Genomic DNA, 23,666 nt, shown 5'->3' with positions numbered 1-23,666 from the left:
GGGCTAGGGGTCATTTTGTGACAAGTTCCTCACTCAGCAGCAGGCTGGGGATATCAGAGAAAGCAGTTCTTTGCCAGCATCTACCATTTTCTTTTCACTATTTCAGATTCCATTCCTGGGAGTTCCTGAGCCTGGCTGATGCTCTGTGGAGAAGAAAGCAGTCTATGAATATTTTGTCCACAGTCATGCAAAGAGGTAGATAAATAGTGCTGAGACCCTGTCTTAGGCTGATTTCTCTCGGAAGCAGACCCCGAGACAAGAATCTGTGGGGAGAGGGTGATACACAGAAGTTTTGGCAGAGGAGTGGGAAACGAGATAGGAAGAGAAGCCGATACAAAGTGCAATGATATGGAAGTTTGTGAGGCTGGGCCTGCTGGGCACTCTGGGACCTGCATGTATACACCTCAGATGTGTCCTATTCAGACAAGAAAGCTCAGGTATTTATCCCCTAGGTCTCATCTACCATTGATTGAGGGCTGATTCCAAGGGTGTCAGCTCCCCAGACTTACAGGTTGTCCCACGTGCAAAATCAGCAATCTCCTCCAACTGGAAAACCTCCTCAGTCTGGGAGGCTCCCTGGGGCTTCCAGTAAGAGGTATGGTAGGAAAGTGCTAAGATATGGACCCTAACTCAGGAACCTATCTGTCAGAACCCACCTCTCTCTGACTTTCTCATTGCATTTTGCAGTATTAACAAATCAATGGGGAAAGTACCAAGTCTTTCTCCTCACTAGGTCAGCAAAGGATAAAATTTCAAATCCCTTCTCTGATAAGTATTTTCCACACAACAAAAGCAGCTGTGTTGTTGGTGGTTTGGGTTCTATAAATCACACATGCTTATTTTTAAATTTGAAGAAACACATAACAATTTGAGGATTAAAAAAAAAATGATGACGTAAATCATCTGTAATCATCCCAATAAGATAACCATCAATTTCCCATCTTACATCCTATGATACATTTTTATGCATACTTCATGCATACCTATACACATATAGTTTGATATAAAAGGGATTATACATAACTTTTTATTGTGGATACTTTTTTGTTGCTAGCCTCCCCTCACCCTCTTCCAGCTACATGGAACCATCCCCCAGTGACTTCCGTGCCCATGTTGAGTTCATAACCATCATGAACACATTCACAATGTTGACCTTCCTCACTATTAGTCATTCCCACTCTCCGTGTTCTCCATATTAGTTTGCAGGCCACAGAATAAGTCTGAATAAATCTGCAAAACTGTGCAGAATGACTCTGCTACAATCCTCACTGTACCCTCAGCACAGTCTATCTTTTTTCTAAGGCATCCTCAAGCCTGGTGCTCTGGAGCTCATGCATGCCTAACCCCTAAAGGGCACAATGCAAAAAGAAGGCTGAACTCCTGCACTTACACAGAACAAGTCATGACCCACTTTGACTAGAAATTCCCTATTTGTAAAATGGGATACCTAATGGCTACCTCATAAGCTACAGTAAAGATTAAATAATGTCTCTCTGGTTATACCTTCCCCACAGGACACCTTTTCCTGGGCCTTCAAACATATACAGGTGTTTCCACTCATCAAATTCTTATAACTAAAGCTACTGCTCTTCTTTTCTCCTTTTACTGTCTGACGACTAAAACCAGTGACCCAAGTCACCACTTCTGAGCCCTCTGTGGCCACTCTCACTGTTGAAGATGGTTTCCCAGAGGTCCTTCTTATCTCCAAAAGTACTTCCAAAGTCACAGGATTTCTCAGTCCTCTTATTCCTTAATAAATTGCTGGCTTCTGGGATTCTTCACTACCTACCTTCTTCACATTCCCTGTAGCACTGAATTTTCCCGGCTTCCCTCTCACCTCTCCGGTCCTTACATTTCCATCCATGACTCAGCTTTCTCCTTTTGTTATTACTAAAGATATCTCCCAAGTTTAACCCCCCAGCCTCCTGATCTTTTCTTGTCACTTTCTCTCCAAACTCCATTCTGGGTTCAGCAAACTGAACTCAGTCCTTAGTCTCAACTATTATCTCAAAACAAATACACCTGAAGGTTTTGCCCAAGCCAAGAGAAACTTGCCAAGCTCCAATTTCTAACCACTTGTAAGAAAACACAGGCAAGCGTCATCACCTCCCACTTTCCTATCACCTTCCATCCTGTGTTCCCCATACCTGTGAGTCGCAGCACTGTGCTTTGCATCCATCACTTCAGCTTAAAACTACAGCCCTTTTCAACTCAACACTTAACCTTCACTTGCACACAACTGCATGCAATGCATGTTTGCTCCTGTGAATGCAGCACTCATGGCTCAGGACTGCCTGCAGCTCACAGTCAACCCAAGGAGACGGGCATCAAGTAATAACTATACAGTGAAGAAATTCCTCCACGTGATAAACTGCTATAGTGGAAAAATGCAGGATGTGACAAGAGCATATAAAAGGACATTTAACTTAATGGAAGTGGTCAGGGAAAACCTCCTCAAAGTAATAGCATTTATAACAAAAGGAAGACAGCCAGTCTCATACCTGACCTTTCACTCGGTCCAGTCAGAGCTTCTTTCCTTTTGCATCCCTCTCTTGTGATCCCATCCCCACTGACACTTTAAGACTTACTTCTCTTCAACCAAGTAAAAGTTCCTGCAGCCAATTTAATGTTTCTAGAATACGTTGCTAATATTAGCAGCTCCCACTGCTTCCAGGACCAAGCCTGGGTGATCCTCAGCATGGCACTGAAGGCCCTGACATACCTGGTTCCACCAACACATAGACCCTATTCCCAGTGTGTACATGCCCTGCCCAGCGGCCGGGACTCACTGTCCTGGGAACACTCCATGCCAGCATCCTGGCAGAGTGAGCTCGACTAAATCAACAGGCTAGGTGAAACTGGCTACATTCCTGGGTGTTTGGTTTTTCTCCACTCAGATTCCAAAAAAACGGCAGAAGCCCTGAGAATGTTATACCCACTTCTCACCACACAAAGAGTAAGCTCCATATTGACCACTAAGTGGCAGGAGCTAAAAAACTACTGAATGAGTGATGGCCGTGCACAAGACAGGCTCTGTTAAAAAAAAAAAAAAGTCACACTGTAAATTTTCCTTGAAGTGTCAAAGGACCGCATGAAACCTTTATTGCTTCACATGATGCCACAAGGAGCTCAGGGTGTACAAAATGCCAACAGCATAATTCCCCTTCCTTCCAGTATCACACATTTTGTCCTTCAATATAATTAATGGATACTCTCTTTTAATAGACATAAAGCATTTCTGGGAAAGTTTAAGCCACTGAATATGTATAAAATATGAAAAAATTTTTGCTCATTAAAGATTTCTGGTTACTTTGTTAATTTAAGAACATAAAAATGTGCTTCACTTAAAAGAATCATTTACGCAAATTATAATTATAAATCTCTATTGTGTTTGCCTCAAAATGTTTTAAATTTCAGCTGAAATGCCTCTAAAGACTCTAAGTACATCTGCATTAATTAGTTTTGGGAAGCTGTTAGAAGAGCAGGGAGGAACAGAAGAGAGAAGGAAGACATAAGAACAGAAGAAACTGTGAACATTAAAGCAAAACAAAGAAAAACCATCTTTATTGGTTTAGTGTCCTTTCCTGGGCTATGGAGACACAGAAAGGTACTCATTTTTCAAAAAGGGATCTTGGGAAAATAGGAGGGGAAAAATAAGTATTACTTATTACAGTTTTGCCATGTGGAGCTCTATCTAATCAGTCTCATTTTCAAAACTATCTTGATTTATCATTTCTCCACTTCATTTTTATTGTCTGAAAGCAGAAACTTTACTCAGATTAAGAAAAGCTTCTTTACTTTTTTAACATGAGAGTTTATTTCCTGATTTAATGAGACAATTTCCAAATAAAAATTATACTCATTCATATGCTGCTGAAAATGGAAAGATGGCACCATATTATAAGGAAAACATGCTTAGCTGAATTCCAGTCTACATTCGCCAGGCAGGAGCATATTCTTAACATCAAGATCTATCTGCATAGCTTATATTAGCAGTTTTCTATATTAGCAATAAATTTTACCTTTATTCCTCTTTTGTACATATATATAATCTTAGATTCTCATGATTTGCAGCATGATTTACAAAATATTCTGAATCTTGATAAAGCCCTTCAATTTTCTTTCCTCCACATTTTAAAAGAGAGAAAAATTCAGAGTACTTAAAATAATGAGTTTTATCTACATCAGTTGGGAGGAGTGTGTGGCAGAAAATCAGTTTCACTGACTAAAGTCCCTCTAAAATGCACATGGCGCTATACAGTTAAACTCAGAAGACAGCCTCATGAACAAAAGGCTCTGCAGTGGATTAAGATTTTCAGCTACCGCTTACGAAAGAGAAACCCTTTTTCTATTAACTGCAAAAAGACATCCCCGCACATCCCATTCTGACAACTTTTCACTACAGAGATTCAGCACCACAATTTTATTTCTCTTTTTCTTCTTGTATCTTTGGAAAAGAGTCATTACAACATGAACCCAGTTCATATATCTTGTACTTGTTTTGGCTCTCCTATGGATCTCATAGATGATATCTAATTTCATGATAAAACTCTGAAAACAATGTTGTGTATGTCTGAGATCTCCTCAGGAAGGCAGCACTTACTCATCTATCTCAAAAAGTCAACAGGAATAAGCCCTTAAACAAATAAGACACTAATTTCTTCCATCTCCTGAAAGAAGAGGCTTGCCCTAAAAAGGGAAAAACAAAATTCACTGAAGTCTTTGACATTTAAAGGTTAACTGTACTACTTCTCATATATGCACTGATCAGAAGAGTTTAATATTAAAACATTTCTCACTGAAGGTATTCAGCGAATATTTCCTAAGGAGATTTAAGACTTGACTGGCAAGTGTCTTCTAAACTGGGGAGCAGAGAACACAAACCTTGGTTTGTGTTCTCTAGTAGACACCAAGCCTGCATTTTTCGAGGGACCAATGATGGCCAATGGTGCATGTAAGAGGACCAAGGATTGAGGCTATCATCACTTTTGCTGAAGAAATATGATTAGTTATGGTCATCTCCCAACAATCACCTCCAACTTAGCTTTCTCCACCCATATACCTAACCCATGGCCTGTGTTTCACAGATATAAGTTGAGGTGTCATCGTCTCCCCGGTGCCATGCTAGAAGACTCAACTGTGGAGTTCAAGTAACTTCTAAATAGCTAGAAGTTGCAGGGCATACCTATAGGTTTATTTATCTCCTGAGTTGGAAATCAAATTGCCCTATACTAAAAAAAACTTCAATTATAATATTACTGCTGTCAGATTGTTGCCCTAAATTTTAGGGAAAGAGACAAAATAATAGGGAACAAAGGGAAAAAGAACAAGAGAAAGCCAACTTCAAGCTTCACTAATTTGCTAAGTCCATACCTTTGCAGCCAGCCGACACTCCATCACCCTGATATTGAAATGAGAAGTTGCTGCCTTATTCATTTCCACACAACTGTTGGCAATCACAAACACTGCTCCACTTGGGAGTTTCACATCAGTTGCCCTCAGAGGACTAAATTCTATCAACTTGGCCTATTGGGAAAAAAATAATAGGTGAGATATAAAGTACTAGAATTCAAAAACTGCTTAAACATTTATGATTTACCTTAGTAAAAAATTTTCCCCAAAATACATTCATTTATCAATTCAAATATTTTTAATCTTTATTTTTAACTGGATAATAATTGCTTTACAATGCTGTGTTGGTTTCTGCCATATAACAACGTGAATCAGCTATAAGTATACACACATCCCCTCCCTCTATTGACTTCCAAACACTCTAGTAGGCACTAGAGACATAACAGTGAACAAGACAGACACTGTACCTGCCCTCATAGAGATTACAATCTAGTGGGAAAGGCAATGAAGTACTCAAACAGGTTGTATTACAATGGTAGCCAAGCACAAGATGTTACATAGACACACAGTTGTGGCACTTTATTAGATATAGCCTAGTGTAGACCCCTCTTAAAAAAAAAGGAAATCTGAGTCTTAAAGGATGAACAAAAGTAAGACAGACAGAGGGTTTGTTTACCCAAATAGAATGTCAAGAAGAGGAAAAAGTATATAAAAGTTCAAAGGCCAAAAACAACATAAGGTGTTAATAGTTTTAGGTATTGCAATTTAGCTATAGCTTGGAGGTTGAGGGGTGAGGCATGGTGAGATGATAGAACTGGAGGGCTGGCAAACCAAGGGTCAGATTATGAAGTGCTTTGCAAACCCAAAGAATTTGGACTTTGTTAAGACTCTACAGCTAACTTATATTAACAACAGGACTCTTGCCATCATGTCTACTTGTCAGGTCTCATCCAAAACACCCAGAGTATTTTCTTAGCATTAAACCAGGTTTCCTCATGTCTCCTGTCTTTGACTTAGGGGAATCAACAACAAATACTCTTAATAGGAAGAAATCCAGGTATTCTTGGAAAATAGCCAAGCCTGTAGGAATACTAAGAAAAGATTTTTTTTTTAATGTCTGTTTCTATTTTGGAAATGGACAGTTTATAGCAACTACTAAAACCTCTATTCTGCCTATGGGAGTTATAGCCTAGCCAAGGGGAAGTAGTATTGGCTAAGGAATTCATTCCTGGCTTCCTGTCAGCATTCTTCTCCCTACCGCTAAAGCCCCAAAAATGTTTACTGAGAAAAATGATACCATAGAGTAAATTATAAAAAAGAGGGGCTGTGAATATATGTGGCAAGAGAACTAACATTGGGGTTTAAAACCAACAGGAGATTATGAAAACGCCATGAGATGCAGTGATTTGGGACAGGAGCGGGAAAAGAAGTCCCAGTAACTAACGTGAGAAATTGCATACTAACAATGAATTAGAAGGAGGAAAAAACCCTCGACACAAGAGGAAAAGAGGCTTGAGGTACAATTCTGAAAGCTTATGGGAGAGGTGATCAATGTGAAATAGAGTAGGTGAATTGGTGATAAACTTGAATTACAAAGGAGTTAAGAAATATCATCCTAAAATACAGCCTAATAGAACAGACCTTCCAGAAACAAACAGACTGAGGACCTTTCTGCATGAACTTTCCCAAGCTGACATTTCCAAATAGTTCAATGTCACCTACAGTTCCTTCTTCTGCAAGAAATGATATGGACTGGTCCATCCCTCCTCCTTCAGTGCCAATGTAACGCTCACTCTTGGCGCAGATTTCTGCAAGCTCCACCTAGAAAAGTAAAATTGATTTGCACTGTGAGTACATCATAAAATGTTGCTCATTCATTCTCCACTCCAGACATGACAGATGGGTTTGAATTCCAGGGCAGTTCTGACCCACTGATACTAGCTGCCTATAGCATTGCTTAACAAAAATCTGAGGATACTCAAGTTCCTTATGTAATATGGCAAAGCTCTTGCATATAACCTATGCACATCATCTCCTGCACTTTAGATCATTTCTAAAATACTTATAATACCTATCAGTTCAGATCAGTTCAGTTCAGTCGCTCAGTCGTGTCTGACTCTCCGCGACCCCATGAATCACAGCACGCCAGGCCTCCCTGTCCATCACCAACTCCCGGAGTTCACTCAAACTCTATAATGGAGTGTAAATGCTATGTAAATAGTTGTAAATAAAATGTGAATGCCATGTGAATAGTTGCTAGTGCCCAGCAAATTCAAGTTTTGCTTTTGGGAACTTTTTAGAAATTTTTTTGGAATATTTTTGATCCATGGTTGGTTGGTTGAATCCACAGATGCAAAAGACTGACTGTATTTGCTATCCCTAAAAGATTCCTCAAAGCAAGCAGTTTCTCCCATCTTTTTATTTGCTCCATCCCTCTCTAAACTGGCATCATCAAAAATCTCATATGGGAACTCATTCATTTCTGCCTCAGCTTTCTTTGTCTTCCAACAGTGTACTACTGCACAGTCTCCCCACAGCCAAAGTGAGGTCACCCAACTTTATTTTCCAGTCCAAAAGTAATGCTGCTCTGTGGCATTTCTATTAAATGTAAGAATCAGGACCAGCATTATCTCATCAAACACATCCTCCTCCAATCAAGATGACAAAGCCCAATAAATGAACAAATTTCTAATCCAAACTGGAAATGTCAAAATATCTGTTTAAGAATCTTCTATGGTTTCCTATCGATTAATAAAATAAGTTCAAATTCCTCAACATGGCATTTCAAAGCCTTCCAAAATATGCAACCAATCTGCACATGAAATCATATTATCTACCACTCTTTTCCAATTATATTTGTCTCCATGACCATCTCACACATTTATGTAACCTGGCGTTATTTCCTGTCTTCTCTCTTAAATCCTATTGCCATTCAATATCCAGCTTATTGTCTACCTACTATGGGCAAGTCACTGGACTGGCCAACTGGCCACTCAAATCTTCCTCCATCATACAGTCTTCCTTCAGTACGGTTCCCATTATGGCATCCTGTTTCTCTACTCCCTACAATACTGATAGTGTCATCCACTTACTCTATTATTCATTCATTCATTCATTTTTTCCTCCTAAGACTTAATTCAAGCATTTATTTCTCACCTACTTCACTGGAAGTTTCTCCTAAAGTGATCACTCTAAAGCACTGCTATAATTATCTCTTGCTTACTTGGTTGCCAATGCCTTGGTGGTACACAACATCTCTAATAACTTATCCCTTGCTCACATCACCAGCCTGCTCTCCTACCACTAACCTCGTAAACCCTAGGCTTAGACCAGGGTTCTTTCTGTTCTTCATCACATCCAGACTCCCTCAGTGCCTTTAACAGTGTGATTTTCTATCCTCACTCTACTCAAGAATCACCTATCCCTGAGGCCCTTGCCACCATTGAAATGCACACATCTACCATATAATCCCTCTTCTTCTCTTCCTGTATAAAACTCTATGCGCATTTACCAAACCATGCTTTAAGTGTGGCTTTCCTTGCGTCTTTATCCATCAGTCTATGGGAGGCCACGCAACGCCCAGACCAGAATCCACTTAACAAATACAACCAAATCACATAGTATTCATTATTACTCTTTAACAATGTCAGGTTTCAATCACACCTATTAAAATTTACCCCAGAAAATTGCCAGTCTTGTGAGAAATGGATAGAATCATTATTTATTCTGTGTTCACTACCTCACACAATCCTGAGCACATAGAAAATACTTAACACCTGCTGCTTTCACTTTCTGAGACTAGCTGCCCAAGCATCATCTGATAAATCCTGTGTCATATTCCTTGCTGGATTCACTAATGCTAACTGCATCATGACATGAGGTAAGCTTTGTAATTTTGACATAATGCACATTGTGTGTGGCCTGAATGGCAATCTTCCATAATGAGCACATTTTTTAAAACTTAGTAACCAAAAGGTCAGAGCAGCTGGATTTTAAAATGTAAAGAAATAATATACCTAGGAGAAGTACATGCATGGTTCTATGAGGACTGAGGAGACATGGGTCCCTACATAAGTGACAGGGGCCAGCGTGAAAAACTGCCTTCCCACAATAGCAATGCCAGGTGGCGCAAGCTGTAAAGAACCTACCTGCCAATGCAAGAGACACAAGAGACACAGGCTTGGACACTGGGTTGGGAAAATCCCCTGGAGATGGGCATGGCAACCCTCTCCAGCATTCTTATTTGGAGAATCCCATGGACAGAGGAGCCTGGCAGGCTACAGTCCATAGGGTCGGACATGACTGAAGCGACTTAGCATGCACCACAACAACAACAGCAGTCATATTTACATGCTAAGTTCCTGGCATTATCTCTTTTGTGAACATTATCTCCTTTAGGTCTCCAAACAACCGTCTTCTTATCCTCATTATACACATAAGGGAAAAGAGATTTGGAGACACAGATAGTGGAGAAGCCAGGATTTTAATTTCATGTGCCTAACTCCAAAGTTTCTGTTATTTTTACGCTGGACTTTAATTACACCCCTACCCCTCACCAAATAATATACCCAAATAACATAATCTATTTTTTATACTACTTCAAAGAGAGATGTAATGACAAATGAGATCTTCAAAATTTAAGTATTCTCCTTCTTAAGGGAAAAGACACTAAAGCATCAAGAAGTATACGTTTATCGTTTTTAAAAAATCTCTGAATGTGTGGCAACAACTGAATACTTCAATGGAAATGTTAATTTTTACAGACTATCTATCTCCTCAAGATTCAGAAGGACCCAGCACTCCCCAGCATCTCTGTGTCAAGGAAAGTCCATCAGCAAGGTTCTGAACATCCCCATACTTTGTTGCTACTTCTCGTGCTGAACTCTGACATGTATATCTCATTACTAGACAGATAATAACCAAGAGTTTTAATGGAGGAAAACAAAAAGAAAGTGAACATAAGAAATTTGAAAGATCAAAGAAAGGATTACTCACTTTACAGTCCCCCCAGAATGCATGAGGAATTTGGTGGCAAGATTGCCAGGAGAAATATCAATAACCTCAGATATGCAGATGACACCATCCTTATGGCAGAAAGTGAAGAGGAACTAAAAAGCCTCTTGATGAAAGTGAAAGAGGAGAGTGAAAAAGTTGGCTTGAAGTTCAACATGCAGAAAACTAAGATTATGGCATCTAGTCCCATCACTTCATGGGAAATAGATGGGGAAACAGTGGAAACAGTGTTAGACTTTATTTTGGGGGACTCCAAAATCACCGCGGATGCTGATTGCAGCCATGAAATTAAGACGCTTACTCCTTGGAAGGAAAGTTATGACCAACCTAGATAGTATATTAAAAAGCAGAGACATTACTTTGCCAACCGAGGTCTGTCTAGTCAAGGCTATGGTTTTTCCAGTGGTCATGTATGAATGTGAGAGTTGGACTGTGAAGAAAGCTGATCGCCGAAGAATTGATGCTTTTGAGCTGTGGTGCTGGAGAAGACTCTTGAGAGTCCCTTGGACTGCAAGGAGATCCAACCAGTCCATTCTAAAGGAGATCAGTCCTAGGTGTTCATTGGAAGGACTGATGCTAAAGCTGAAACTCCAATACTTTGGCCACCTCATGCGACGAGTTGACTCACTGGAAAAGAGTCTGATGCTGGGAGGGATTGGGGGTGGGAGGAGACGGGGAGGACAGAGAATGAGATGGCTGGATGGCATCACCGACTCGATGGACATGAGTTTGAGTGAACTCCGGGAGTTGGTGATGGACAGGGAGGCTTGGCGTGCTGTGATTCATGGGGTTGCGGAGAGTCGGACACCACTGAGCGACTGAACTGAACTGAACTGAAGCTTTGCGGACAGAAAAAAAAAAAAACACGGGGGAATTCCCCTGTCTGGTGGTTAGGACTCCATGCTCTCAAAGCAAGGGCCCAGGTTCAACCCCTCCTCAGGGAACTAAGATCCCACAAGCTGTGTAGCATGCACCGCCCCTAAAAAATAACAATTTAATTATTCAGGGAAAGAGAGAACTTAAAAGATTCTGGGTGACCCTAGGAGAACCAGTTCAATAGTAAGGAGTAATGCAAGTCAAGACAAACAAGAGAGTTTGTATTCCATTTAAAGCATTCCAATCTAAAATTTTTTGAGGGGGAGGTGGGACATGGAGAGGGCAATTTCTGCTTGCCAAACAAAACATGCCTGTAGTATAAACTTTAACTACAGGCTCAAAGCCTGGCTTTCCCAGTGGCCCTTGCCCTTTACCTCCATATTAAAAGCAAAAAGTCAAATACTAAATGGCTATGAGATGTGAAGAAACTAGAAACAAAAGGCTTTTCTGGTTGTTTGTTTTTAAGTTCAAATCTTGTTAAAGGAAAAATTTGCATGCTCTGACAATGAGCAAAAATTAGAGCTAGGCCCACAGCCTTAGCCAGAGGTGGCATGACCTGAACTCAGAGAACCATTAATGGAGGATCTTAACAGCAGGGAATGGAAATAGGAACAGAGAATGTCTTTCATTCTGGGTGATGTTGGGGAAACATGTGAGCCCGCCTCACCCTTTCTATCCTTGGGGACACTGAAAATAGAACTATAAAATGTCCCCCAAGATGTATAATCAGGCAGAGTGACTTACAAAGACAATAAATACACCATACATGCTTGAACTATATAAAATATCAAATGATTTCATGAGAATAAGGAGTCTTCAAAAACACATTAACAAAAGTGGATGGAAAGAAGTCCATTGGAAGTTGACTTCAAGAACAAACCAAATCAAATTTGAGGTCCCAATTCCTGATGCTTGAAGCTCATCCACTTCTCCTATCCCCCAACCCCCTCCTATACACCCCCTCACACACACACACACACACACACACACACACACCTCAACACACTCACATACAACCTGAGAAAAACAGCAAAGCCCTAACCAAGGAGGAATTCATCCCCGTCCCTCCAATGTACTTTCAAGTATTTCAAGAACCCCAAGCATCTCCAAACTTCTAGTCACTTATGGCATTTAGCTCTATCCCTTCCTGAGAATCACTGGGGAAGACAATCTGATTACACGAGAAACTCTTCCAAAAGTTTGTAGCCAATCAACTCATTTCTATTTTGACTCCTACCCTCTGGACAGTTAGGAGAAACTTGGTATTATTCATAGATCTTCTTTTAAAGCTATTGAAGATAGTTAATGAGGCTAATTTAGCCCTTTGTGTGGTTCTTCTCTTGAAGCGGCCTGGGAAAGAACCAAAAATCACATGGGCTCCCAAATTAAACAGTGTACCCATATGCTGACCAGTGGGGATCCAGTAAGAGCAGAAATAACAGTGTTAGGTTTTAATAGTCACTGAGAAGGGATAAAGATTCATGAATGTGTTGCCTAGCTAACACTGGATATTTATAAAGACAATAATAATACAAAAGACTTCAAGATATTAATACAGTAAACTTTGTTTTTGTTTGACAGTTTTATTAATGAGATTATTAAAAGTAGAATAATTACAAAGAAAAAAAATGTTCATCATTTCCTATGGGAAGCCTTGCTATTCAGAACACCGACCTTAACCCAGACAGCATCATTCAACTGTTGTCACCCACACTTAGTACAAGTTAAGAAAAAGGAAGAAAATGAACAGCCCTATTCATTCATTCAACAGTCATCTAAATACTAGTGTCCTACAGATAGGTGGAATATCTTCCCTCGAGGAGCTCACGAGACTGATATTGTCTTCAGGTGAACAAGTCTTTCAAAAGAAACTTCTTTGTTTCAAACGAAAACTAGTGTTCCAGACAATGATTTGCCCCCAACATGTGCTATCCACCCACCTCCATGCAACTATCTGCCCAAGAGGCTGCCCAACATGAACTATATTGAGAGGTTCCCATGTACCCTGCTTCCCACTGGGTTCTTCCACCAGAGGATTCTGGCAGGAAATGAGGAATGGTAGTGGGGGAGGCAGTGAGTTCACCCTGATGAGGTCACTTTCAGACCCAATGGCATAACAACCCAGCTACAACTAGTCCTGAGTATTCCCAATACCTCCAGCTTTGTAGATCATCCCTATGAAATAAACTGCCCTGATTAGTGGGTGTACCACCTACTTTTTGTTATGACCCTGGCTGATATATCAAGATAAACTGAAAATGTTAATGACTCCCCTGACTTTTCTTTACTTCAAATATTTTCTCAGCTTTCTCTCCATGCAATCCTTCTTCACACTAACTTTCAAAATGCCTGGGTGCTTACCTGGTGCTATTTTCAAGTTCTTCCCCAAACTGGCAAATCTATTTAGTAGACCCCAGCCAAGTAGGAGAAAATTCATGAGATAGCACCAAGGTAAATCTAAAAGAAACTGATGTAGACTTGCTTTCTTGCTTTGTTTTGTAACATGGGAGTGTTCTAAGGTCGGGGGTGGGGAAGGGGGCGGGGGGGAGTAGGTTTTCTTTAATTAGAAAAAGAAGAAGGCTGTCATTTCTTCTTCACATCTCTAATTCAAAGAGATTAGCAACTTTCATATTTTTAACTTCAAGAAAATTTGCCTCAGGACAATGACAGCCAGTTCCCAAATGAACATAAGAGATGCAACTGACCCGGATGGTTCATGATGAAAAGTTCCAGTAAATAATGCAGGAAAGGAAAAAGGACTTCAAATATTTAAAAGATCAGTATTTATCAAGAAACAACACTGAAGAGGATTCCCAAAAGTAAATCTGAAAACCAGCTAAAATCTAGAACCATCAAAGAGTATGTGCTCACAAGTGTATGTCACACACACACAAAGAGCAAAATGGACCCCTTCATCTGTACTGAAGAGGATGTAATCTAATGAATCTGGAAAAAGGCAATTGGGGAATGTGGCTCTCAAAATATTTACAATGCTTAGTGGGGGCAGAAGCACAGTCTTCAAGGCCTCTCCTTTCCAACTGTAAAGAAAGAGACAAACACCACGTCCCTAACCTAACCGGCCTGCAATCTAAGTCACGGAGGGATCCAGGCTCTGAGAGGAGGCCTTCAGCAAGACAGGAACCCTGTATTTTATGTGAAACAGTTTGGGATTCCAGGTCCATGAGGAACATGAGAAAATGTCTATGATAGGTTTCTCATAGACCTCGACCATCATGACTTGTATTGGATGAGGATGAACATTCTTAGGTGTCTGGCAACATACAATCTTTAATAATAGATGATCTGTATGTGTGCAGATGTGTGTGGTAAGACTATTAAAATGATAACATAAATCCAACAAGAAATAACAAGATTCAAAAGAAGGAAAGAAAACAGCACCCTATGCGCTACTCTGAGTGAGGCCCTCAGGCACAGTAACAGTGTCCCTAGGGGACAGGTTGGAAATACAGACTAGGGCCTTAGACTTGCTGAGTCAGAATCTGTCGTTTAATAAGAACTTCAGGTGATTTGTATTCATATTAAATTTGAAAACACTCCTCTAAAATATTTCCTACACCAGGGCCTTCTTAATAAATTAAACACATAGGAAAGAATCAGTAGGAAAGGAAGGCAAACTAAGAAATGCTGAATGTCTTCTAAGGCAAGATACTGAAAGGATATTTCATTTGTGCTAATTGATTAGTCTCCAAAATGACCCTAAAATGTCAAAATTATAATTTCTACTTTATAGAGGAGGAAACTGAGGCTCAAAAAGGTCAATAAATTAACCTAAGCTGCCCCTGAGAAAAACTGTAATTGTAAAGGACACATGTACCCCAAAGTTCATTGCAGCGCTATTACAGCTAGGATGTGGAAGCAACCTAAATGTCCATTGACAGATGAATGGATAAAGAAGCTGTGGTACATATACACAGGATTCAGTTCAGTTCCATTCAGTCGCTCAGTCGTGTCCGACTCTTTGCAACCCCATGAATCGCAGCACGCCAGGCCTCCCTGTCCATCACCAATTCCCAGAGTTCACCCAAACTCATGTCCATCGAGTTGGTGATGCCATCCAGCCATCTCATCCTCTGTCATCCCCTTCTCCTCCTGCCCCCAATCCCTCCCAGCATCAGGGACTTTTCCAGTGAGTCAACTCTTGGCATGAGGTGGCCAAAGTATTGGAGTTTCAGCCTCAGCATCAGTCCTTCCAATGAACACCCAGGACTGGTCTCCTTTAGGATGGATTGGTTGGATCTCCTTGCAGTCCAAGGGACTCTCAAGAGTCTTCTCCAGAACCACAGTTCAGAAGCATCAGCTCTTCGGTGCTCAGCTTTCTTCACAGTCCAACTCTCACATCCATATATGACCACGGGAAAAACCATAGCCTTGACTAGATGGACCTTTGTTGGCAAAGTAATGTCTTTCATCCATAAAAAGGAACACATTTGAGTCAGTTCTAATGAGGTGGATGAACCTAGAGCCTATTATACACAGTGAAGTAAGTCAGAAAGAGAAGAACAAATATATAGTAATGCACATATATGGAATCTAGAAAGATGGTACTGATGAACCAATTTGCAGGGCAGCAATAAAGATGTAGACATAGAGAAGAGAGTTGTGGACACAGAGGGGGAAGAAGAGGGTGGACGAATGGAGAGAGTAACATGGTAAAACATACACTGCCATACGTAAAACAGATAGCCAATGGGAATTTGCTCTATGACTCGGGGAGCTCTGTGACAACCTAGAGGGGTGGGATGGGGTGCAAGTGGGAGGGAGGTTCAGGAGGGAGGGGACATATGTATACTTATGGCTGATTCATGTTGATGTATGGCAGAAACCAACACAACATTGTAAAGAAAGTAAGCTTCAATTAAAAATTAATTAATTTTTTTAAAAAGATATATAGAGAAATGTCCCTCCTCCGACCCTGCCTTCTAAATAACTAATGTTAATAGCTTAGGACATTACAATTTTTTAAATCAGTGTCCTCAAAACTACACATATCTCTCTCCCTCTCCACAAAGACACACAAGAATTTCCCCCAACTTTCCATGCTGTGCTCAGAAGGAATTGTATTATACACATGAAACTAAGAACTTATTTTTTCACTTAATGATAAATCATGGATTGTGAGAAAAAAATTAACCTAAGCTAAGAGTCAAAGCCTGATAGGGTTGGCCCCAAAGTCCACTAGGCCACCTTGTCTGCCTGCCTCAGAGCATGGAGACTATGCCTAGTCACTGGGCCCTGGTAAGAACATGGAGCAAAATGCATGCATACCGGAAGTGAATATCCCTTCTGTTAAAATGAAAAATGGAATTGACCATGGGGCCCTAGGATGCAGATATTTCTGATCTTCACAACTTCACTCCATCTTATCCCCAGGTTAAAAAGAAAAAAAATTCACCCAGCTGGATGGTTTGGGGCTTGAAGGCCTTTTCTGTTATCCCTTTCCAAATACAATCCCACATACCTCCCCCCACAAACAGCCACAATCCAAAGTGATCACAATATAAGGCTGACATTTTGGTATGATTTCTACAGCCTAATAATAATAATAGCAGCTAATACATTGAGTCAGACATTGTTCTAAGCACTTTTCATGAACTACCAAATCCACGAGAGAAGTTTTTATTGATAAATGCATTTTATAATGAAGAAACAGAAGCAAGCAGAGGTTAAGTAAATTGACCAAGACCATTCAACTAGTAAGTAGAAGAGTCAGAATTTGAACTCAGAGTTTTGGCTCTAAGCTCTCAACCACAATACTATTCTTTACCCCCAAGGGGAGTAGAGGTTCAAGGGTGAACAAGGAACCCAAAATATAGAAGTCCCAAAAAGCTTTCTGGGCATACTTTTATCTATCATTAGCACAAATAATTCAATCCCTTTCATTGTTTAAATTCAAAACAAAGAAGGAAAGAAAGGAAGGGCAGCAAACACATACCAAGGTAACTATTACTGGGAAGATGGGAGGAGGCAAGACAGAATTGGAAAAAAAAAGTTGTTGTGGGAAGACAGCAGGAGGCAGAACCCTGGCCAGACTGATGGAATCAGACAAGAATATGAACCAAGTCATTGCTACTAAATACCAAAGGGCCTACAAAGGCCTGTGGTATAGGCTGGTGTTGCTTGCTTGGCTGGCAGACCATTTATTTTGGCTCTGACCTTTGAAGAATGCTAAATAATGATGATAATAATGGATGGGCAGCAGGCCTGCAATCTCTGTGGTTTGGCAAGTGTGTCCTGGAATTGCAAGTCCCTGCCCGTGGTCAGAGGGACACTCCCACTCCTTGGGGAAGGTTCTTCATGTGGAGTTTTAAGCAGCACTATCCTGACCCACCCTCAAGGTCCAAACTGCAAGAAATCTGATTGCAAGCCAAACTGGACTCTCCAGGAGAAGGTAACAATTCTTCTTCCCCCAACATAATTGTTCAAATTAACACTTGTTAATTTTCCTCATATCACTCCAATTGCATAGACATGGACCCAACCAAAAGAGAACAGAATAACTCCCAAGAATCATCATCTAGTTTGACCAAATCCTTAACTCAGTGGACACAACTGTCTGGGAGAAAGGATTCAATGTGTACAGTATTCAATTCACAAAGACTTTACCATGAAGTAGGAAGAATCTTTAGGGTCAGGAAATTGTGGAGAGTGTTAAAAGAGTTGTTACAAGGGAAATTTGAGTTGTGCTCAAACGTTATGCCAGGAGCATCTACTGAAGGTCACTGTAAGAAACAGTCATATGAATATCATTTTGCATTTGTTTTCAGACTGCTGGAGAGATTGCTTTGTGTTCTATAAGGAATCCACGTGAGGAAAGTGTTTTAGAATTTAGTACCCCTGGAGGAAACATTGCCTTCTCTAGAGACCTGGAATGGTTTCTCTATTTTGATCACAGACCTACATAAATTACTCTTTCCCTTTTACGTTGGCTTCCAAAAGCAATTACATTAAGTAATTAACTTAGGGCAGCTTCCCTGGTGGCACAGTGGTAAAGAATCTGCCTGCCAATGCAGGAGACGCAAGAGACACAGGTTCAACCCCTGGGTCAGGAAGATCCCCTGGGGTAGGAAATGGCAACCCACTCCAGTATCCTTGACTGGAAAATGTCATGGACAGAGGAGACTGGCAGGCTACATACAGTCCATGAGATCACAAAGAATCAGACACGACTGAGGGCCCACACACACACAATTAGCTTATGTGTGCTTAACTTAGTGTGCTTTCATTCTTCTTTCCTTTGTCCTGGTTTTTAATTTCTAAGTTATTAATCTTATTGAATAAATATTCTTGGAGGTATAATTCCTAGAATTTTCCATAAAAAGTAAATAGTCACTCAGTACAAGTAAAACAAAATTGAAACCTAACAGGCATCGAGTGAACAGTCACATTAAGTAGGGCAATGATAATGATGGAATATATTCTAAGAAGGGAGAGTAAGAATGTCAAAGAAGTCCAACAACCATATTCCAGAAGGAACTAGTGAAAGAATAGTGAATGTGTGAGGAGCCAGAAGATCTTCCTTAAACTTTAAAAGACAGTAATATCAAAAGAAGGAGAAAATTCAGAATTTAGATAGAAAGGGTAGGTTGTGATTAAATATAAGGAAAAATCTTCCCAATGACCAAAACGGTCCAGGAATGAAAAGGGCAAATTTGTGAAACAATGGGATTACTGGGGATACTCAAGTGGAAGTTAGAAAACTATCTCCTATGAATGTTGAAGAGCAGAATTATGCTTGGGTTGGGAGGTGACTAGAATAAGTAATACATAGGAAGAGGGTCTCTGAAATCTGAGGTTCATGAGCAGGAACCTCTTAACTTTAACTGCTGGGGAAACTATAGATTTCTTCCCCTTCCCCAAGAACATAAATATTATATTCAACAAAAGATGAAATTAAAAACAGAATCCCCAGAGACAAAAGGATTGACTTAGGGAACTCCTGCTTGCTTCAAAACATATTTCCAGGAAGAGAGATTTCCTGCCCTTGTGGAGTAGGAGAGGGAAGTAAAAAAAGAACTTCATAAAACACTAAGGAATATCCATTCTGATCCATCTACCAAATGTGGGTTCTCAGACACACCTCTAGTTCCCATCCATCATCTTCATGAGGCCCCTTCAGGCACACACTGACTTGGGACTACCAGAGCAGCTTACATCCACTCTCCATGCAATCTGCCAGGTTCCCCCTGCACTGCATGATGTCTGATGAAAGGGCAGCCAGAGACAGATTCATGTGATCTTTTATACAACATTTTAGACACACATTCAGAACTATATACCACACACTGAGCTTCCCAGGTAGCGCTAGTGGTAAAGAACCCGCCTGCCAATGCAGAAGATGTAAGAGACGCAGGTTCAATCCCTGGGTCAGGAAGATCCCCTAGAGAAGGGCATGGCAAGCCACTCCAGTATTCTTGCCTGGAGAATCCCATGAACAGAGGATCCTAGCAGGCTACAGTCCATGGGGTCACACAGAGTCGGACACGACTGAAGCAACCTAGCACGCAAGCCCATACTACACACTACGGAGAACCAAACGTAGTGCCAAGACCCAATATCTGCTTTCATGAATGGATGATCTTATTACAAATCTAGAGTATAATTCAAAAGGCAGAAAAACTGACCAAGAATATTTGTCTTTTGGAAAATAAATGTCTGATTGCAATCTCTTTCTTCAAGTTTTCATTCCTTGTTGAGTACCAACATGTAGTCATTCCTGACACTCCCCAAAGTTATAAATGTCGTAACTACTGGGTTCAAAACAGAAACACTCTCCTGGATCTAAATACAGCAATGCCAGCCAATAGTTCAGCAAACTATTGGCAGAAGGCTTCAAGGAAGGGCAATTAATTTCTAACGGAACAGACACTAATCTAGCCCAGGATATATACTCAGTTGGTAAGGTAATTTGTCACAAAACACACCCATCCACTTTACACACCATCAAAACATGGACTGGGAGGCATTAACATTGTCTTAAATGGGGTAATAGAAAAGAAGGGGAGAAAAAGATAATGACCATTTCCAAGAGATACCAGAGTTAAGGATTGTCCCTGGCTGCTCTGCAAGGTATTAATAGATGCTGGATTCTCCATTCTTGGACCAGACAGCAGCCTGCAACATCAGCGACTATCCTGACCACCAGTGCCTTGGATGGCTCTGCTCACTTTTGCTCCCCACTTCACGAGTCTTTCCTTCCACTTCTTCTGGGAGGATATATTACTTATTCCTACAGCTTAAGTTTTAGCTCTTCAAAGCATTCTGGAATACTCTGTGCTTATGACAACATATGACGTAGTTACTTTGAAAAGTCAGTCATGTTTGCCTAACTCCAATTCAAGTTTCACGTCTCAACTTACTTCATGAAGTCTTCCCTAAAAGCTGCCCCTCCCCATGTAAACCGGGTTCTTCCCATTTTTCTTTCTCATATCTATTTTCTTCACAGCATTTATTACAATCTGTATATAGATATTTGTGTATGTTTAACATTGGTCTCTCCCATTTTTTAAGCTCCATGAAGGGAGGGAGCATGTGTCTGTTCACCTCTGTATTTCTAATATCTACCTTCTCTGATGAAAATGAATGTTGAATGAATAAATGAACAAATGAAGATATAATGTCAACATCCTGTTCTCCTACTAATCTGCCATATTTAAGACAAAACTCTGCACCCAAGAAATGAATATGTACCAAACAGAAACCCTGAAACTGCTCAATCACTACTCAATCAAATCATGACACTGGCACATCTTGGAGAGTGCTTCATTTAGATTCATTCTTCCTTCCATTTCTGTGTGCTGCCATTATTGAAGGGATTGGTGTTCCAACTATGATTGAATCCTAGTTCTTTCTTTGTACTCTCAGGTCTCCTCTCCCTATCCCTAACTTACCCTTTGTGATGTAATAAAAAATACATACTTGATTTTTGTTCTAGAACCTAAAGCCCTTAGATCCTCTGGAGTGATGAGTGCGTTTTATATGCTAGTGAGAAACTGGTAACTAGAGGCTCCCACCGAGCTTCAGAATGGGGGCTGGTCTCCAGAAAGAGCAACGCACGGACTAGAGTATTGGGACTTTCAGCCTAACCCACTCTCACATCTTCACCTCCACGGAGGAGAGAGGGGCTGGGGCTAGAATTAAATCAATAACCAATAGGCCATGATTTAATCAATTGTACTTACATAATAAAGCCTCCATCAAAAAAACCCTAAAGAACAGGATTTGGAGAATTTTGACTTGGTGAACACATCAAAGTGCTGGCAGGTTAGCTCACATGAAGAAGGCCCAGAAGTTCTGTGATCCTTTCTCACCCAGTACCTTCTCCTATGCATCTCCTCCATTTGGCCGTTCCTGAGTAGTATTGTTTATAATAAACCATTAATGGTAACTACAGAGTAATAGTAAGTATTCAAGAGTTCTGTGAGTCACTCTAGAAAATGACTGAACCTGAAAAGGGAGTTGTGTGAACCCTTAATTTTATAGCTGGTTGGTCAAAAGGACAGGTGACATGACAACCTGAGACTTGTACCTGGCATCTTAAGTGTTCATTTTTGTACTGACACTAACTCCAGGGAGGTTAAAACTGAATTGAATTGAATGGATTGAAGGATACCCCGCTGTTATCTGGAGAGCTAGAGAACTGGTTGGTATCAGAAAAATGCCACACATTGGGTATCAGAAGTGTTGTAAAAATAGGTCATATCCCCTCCAAAGTCCCAGCCACTTCTCTCTCTCTCTTTTAGAGAGAGAAATATTCACATAATTACGTTTTCTCATTCCCCAGGCTCCAAGACCATCTCCATAGCTTCTCAATTTGTAGTATATATGTGCTGCTGAAAAAGTACCTCATTGCCTTCTCATAAAAATAGGTTTATGATCTGACCCCTGTTTATTTCTTCTGCCATAAACTCCTGCTGCTTTGAACACATAGTCTGTGCTTCTGTCAAAATAAACTAATTTCAGTGTTCTGATAATCCTAAACTCTCTATGCCTCCATGTCTTTGCAAATGCTATTCCAGCTGCACTCATTCAACAAACATTTACTGAGTACCAACTGCTGGAAAGATACTATTACAGGTTCTGGGCATATGACAGGAGGGTAAATGAGACCAGAATTCTATAGTCTTCTCACTTAATAACTGTGGTTGATTGCTCTTTCACTGAGACTAAAATCAAGCAGCAACTCCTCTGGGAAATTTTCATGGCCTCCTAGAATTGAGTTACATACTCTAACTCTGGGCTCTATCATAGCACTTATTAGTATAACATAGTGGTTAAAACATATCAGTTTCCTCATATGCAAAATGGGAGTTGCAAAAATTACTCATTTCATCGGGTTGTTGTAAAAAATTTTAAAGTCTAGAATACAGTTGCTGCAGCTGCTGCTGCTAAGTCACTTCAGTCGTGTCCGACTCTGTGTGACCCCACAGACGGAAGCCCACCAGGTTCCCCCGTCCCTGGGATTCTTCAAGCAAGAACACTGGAGTGGGTTGCCATTTCCTTCTCCAATGTGTGAAAGAATACAGTTAGTGCACAATAAATGCTGGCCATAGTTACTGGCCAACCAGGAATCAATATCCCACGCCATTCCAGGTTCTTTCCACCCACCGTTCCCATAGCCTGGAAAGTTCTTGCTCTGAAATATCTGCTCAAATGTCACCTTATCAGACACCTTCCCTCATCCCCTTAAAAGATATTAACACCACCTATCACACTACACCTCACACCCTGCTTTGTTTTTCTTTAAGGCTTTTACCATCTTATGTTATCTTTTCCTTTATTTTCTGTCTCCCTTTAACCAAATGTTAACTCTATGAGAGAAAGCACTTTTTTGTCACTACCCTATCTCCAGTGCCTAGAAAAGTACCTGGTACAAAGTAAACATTCTATAAAATTTTGCTAATTGGATCAATGCATGCACTAAAAGTGGGTTCTTTGAATCATAATATTTTCAGAAGGTACAAAGATTTTATTTTCTTCACAGTACTCAAGATGACAATGAGTCCAATGAGCTGTTAAGATTATGGGTTATTTTTTAATTTAATTTTAACATACTTTTAAATCCCCAGTGTTTTTTAATGAGAATGCACTGGGTTTTATAATAAGAAAACTAAATTTCAAGGAAACTATAATCATTCTTGATGAAATCACAAAAAAACCTGGAGTTTATAAAAATGTGTTTTCACCCATTTAAGATAGATGCTATTGTCCATGTCTATTTATGGCTCTAGGAACCCACAGCTCATCAACTAGCCTCAAAACTAAACTCACACTTAAAAATTGTTCATATTCTCATTGCCATTACTTTTAGTCAATATTTACATATTTTAATTATAATACTACAATTAGAAAATACATCATTGATCTTAAATTTCTGGTCAACAAGCAAAAACTCCCACTTAACTACT

General features: G+C 40.3%; 1 protein-coding gene across 3 annotated transcripts in view; it reads right to left on the bottom strand.

The window, feature by feature from the left end:
• Positions 1-23,666, bottom strand: part of GALK2 (galactokinase 2) — a 152,012-nt gene that overhangs the window by 55,555 nt on the left and 72,791 nt on the right. For all 3 annotated transcript variants that reach the window (XM_055435659.2, XM_055435658.2, XM_055435660.2), the window contains exons 6-7: positions 7,075-7,173; positions 5,374-5,526 (exon numbers count right to left, since the gene is read on the bottom strand). In XM_055435659.2, the coding sequence (XP_055291634.2) occupies positions 5,374-5,526; positions 7,075-7,173 (252 nt within the window). The remainder of the gene's footprint in view (positions 1-5,373; positions 5,527-7,074; positions 7,174-23,666) is intronic.

This window comes from Moschus berezovskii, chromosome 9, assembly GCF_049115385.1.
Source record: "Moschus berezovskii isolate FMDL1 chromosome 9, NW_MosBer_1.0, whole genome shotgun sequence".
Classification (NCBI taxonomy): domain Eukaryota; kingdom Metazoa; phylum Chordata; class Mammalia; order Artiodactyla; family Moschidae; genus Moschus; species Moschus berezovskii.
This window is presented reverse-complemented; position numbering and strand designations above follow the sequence as displayed.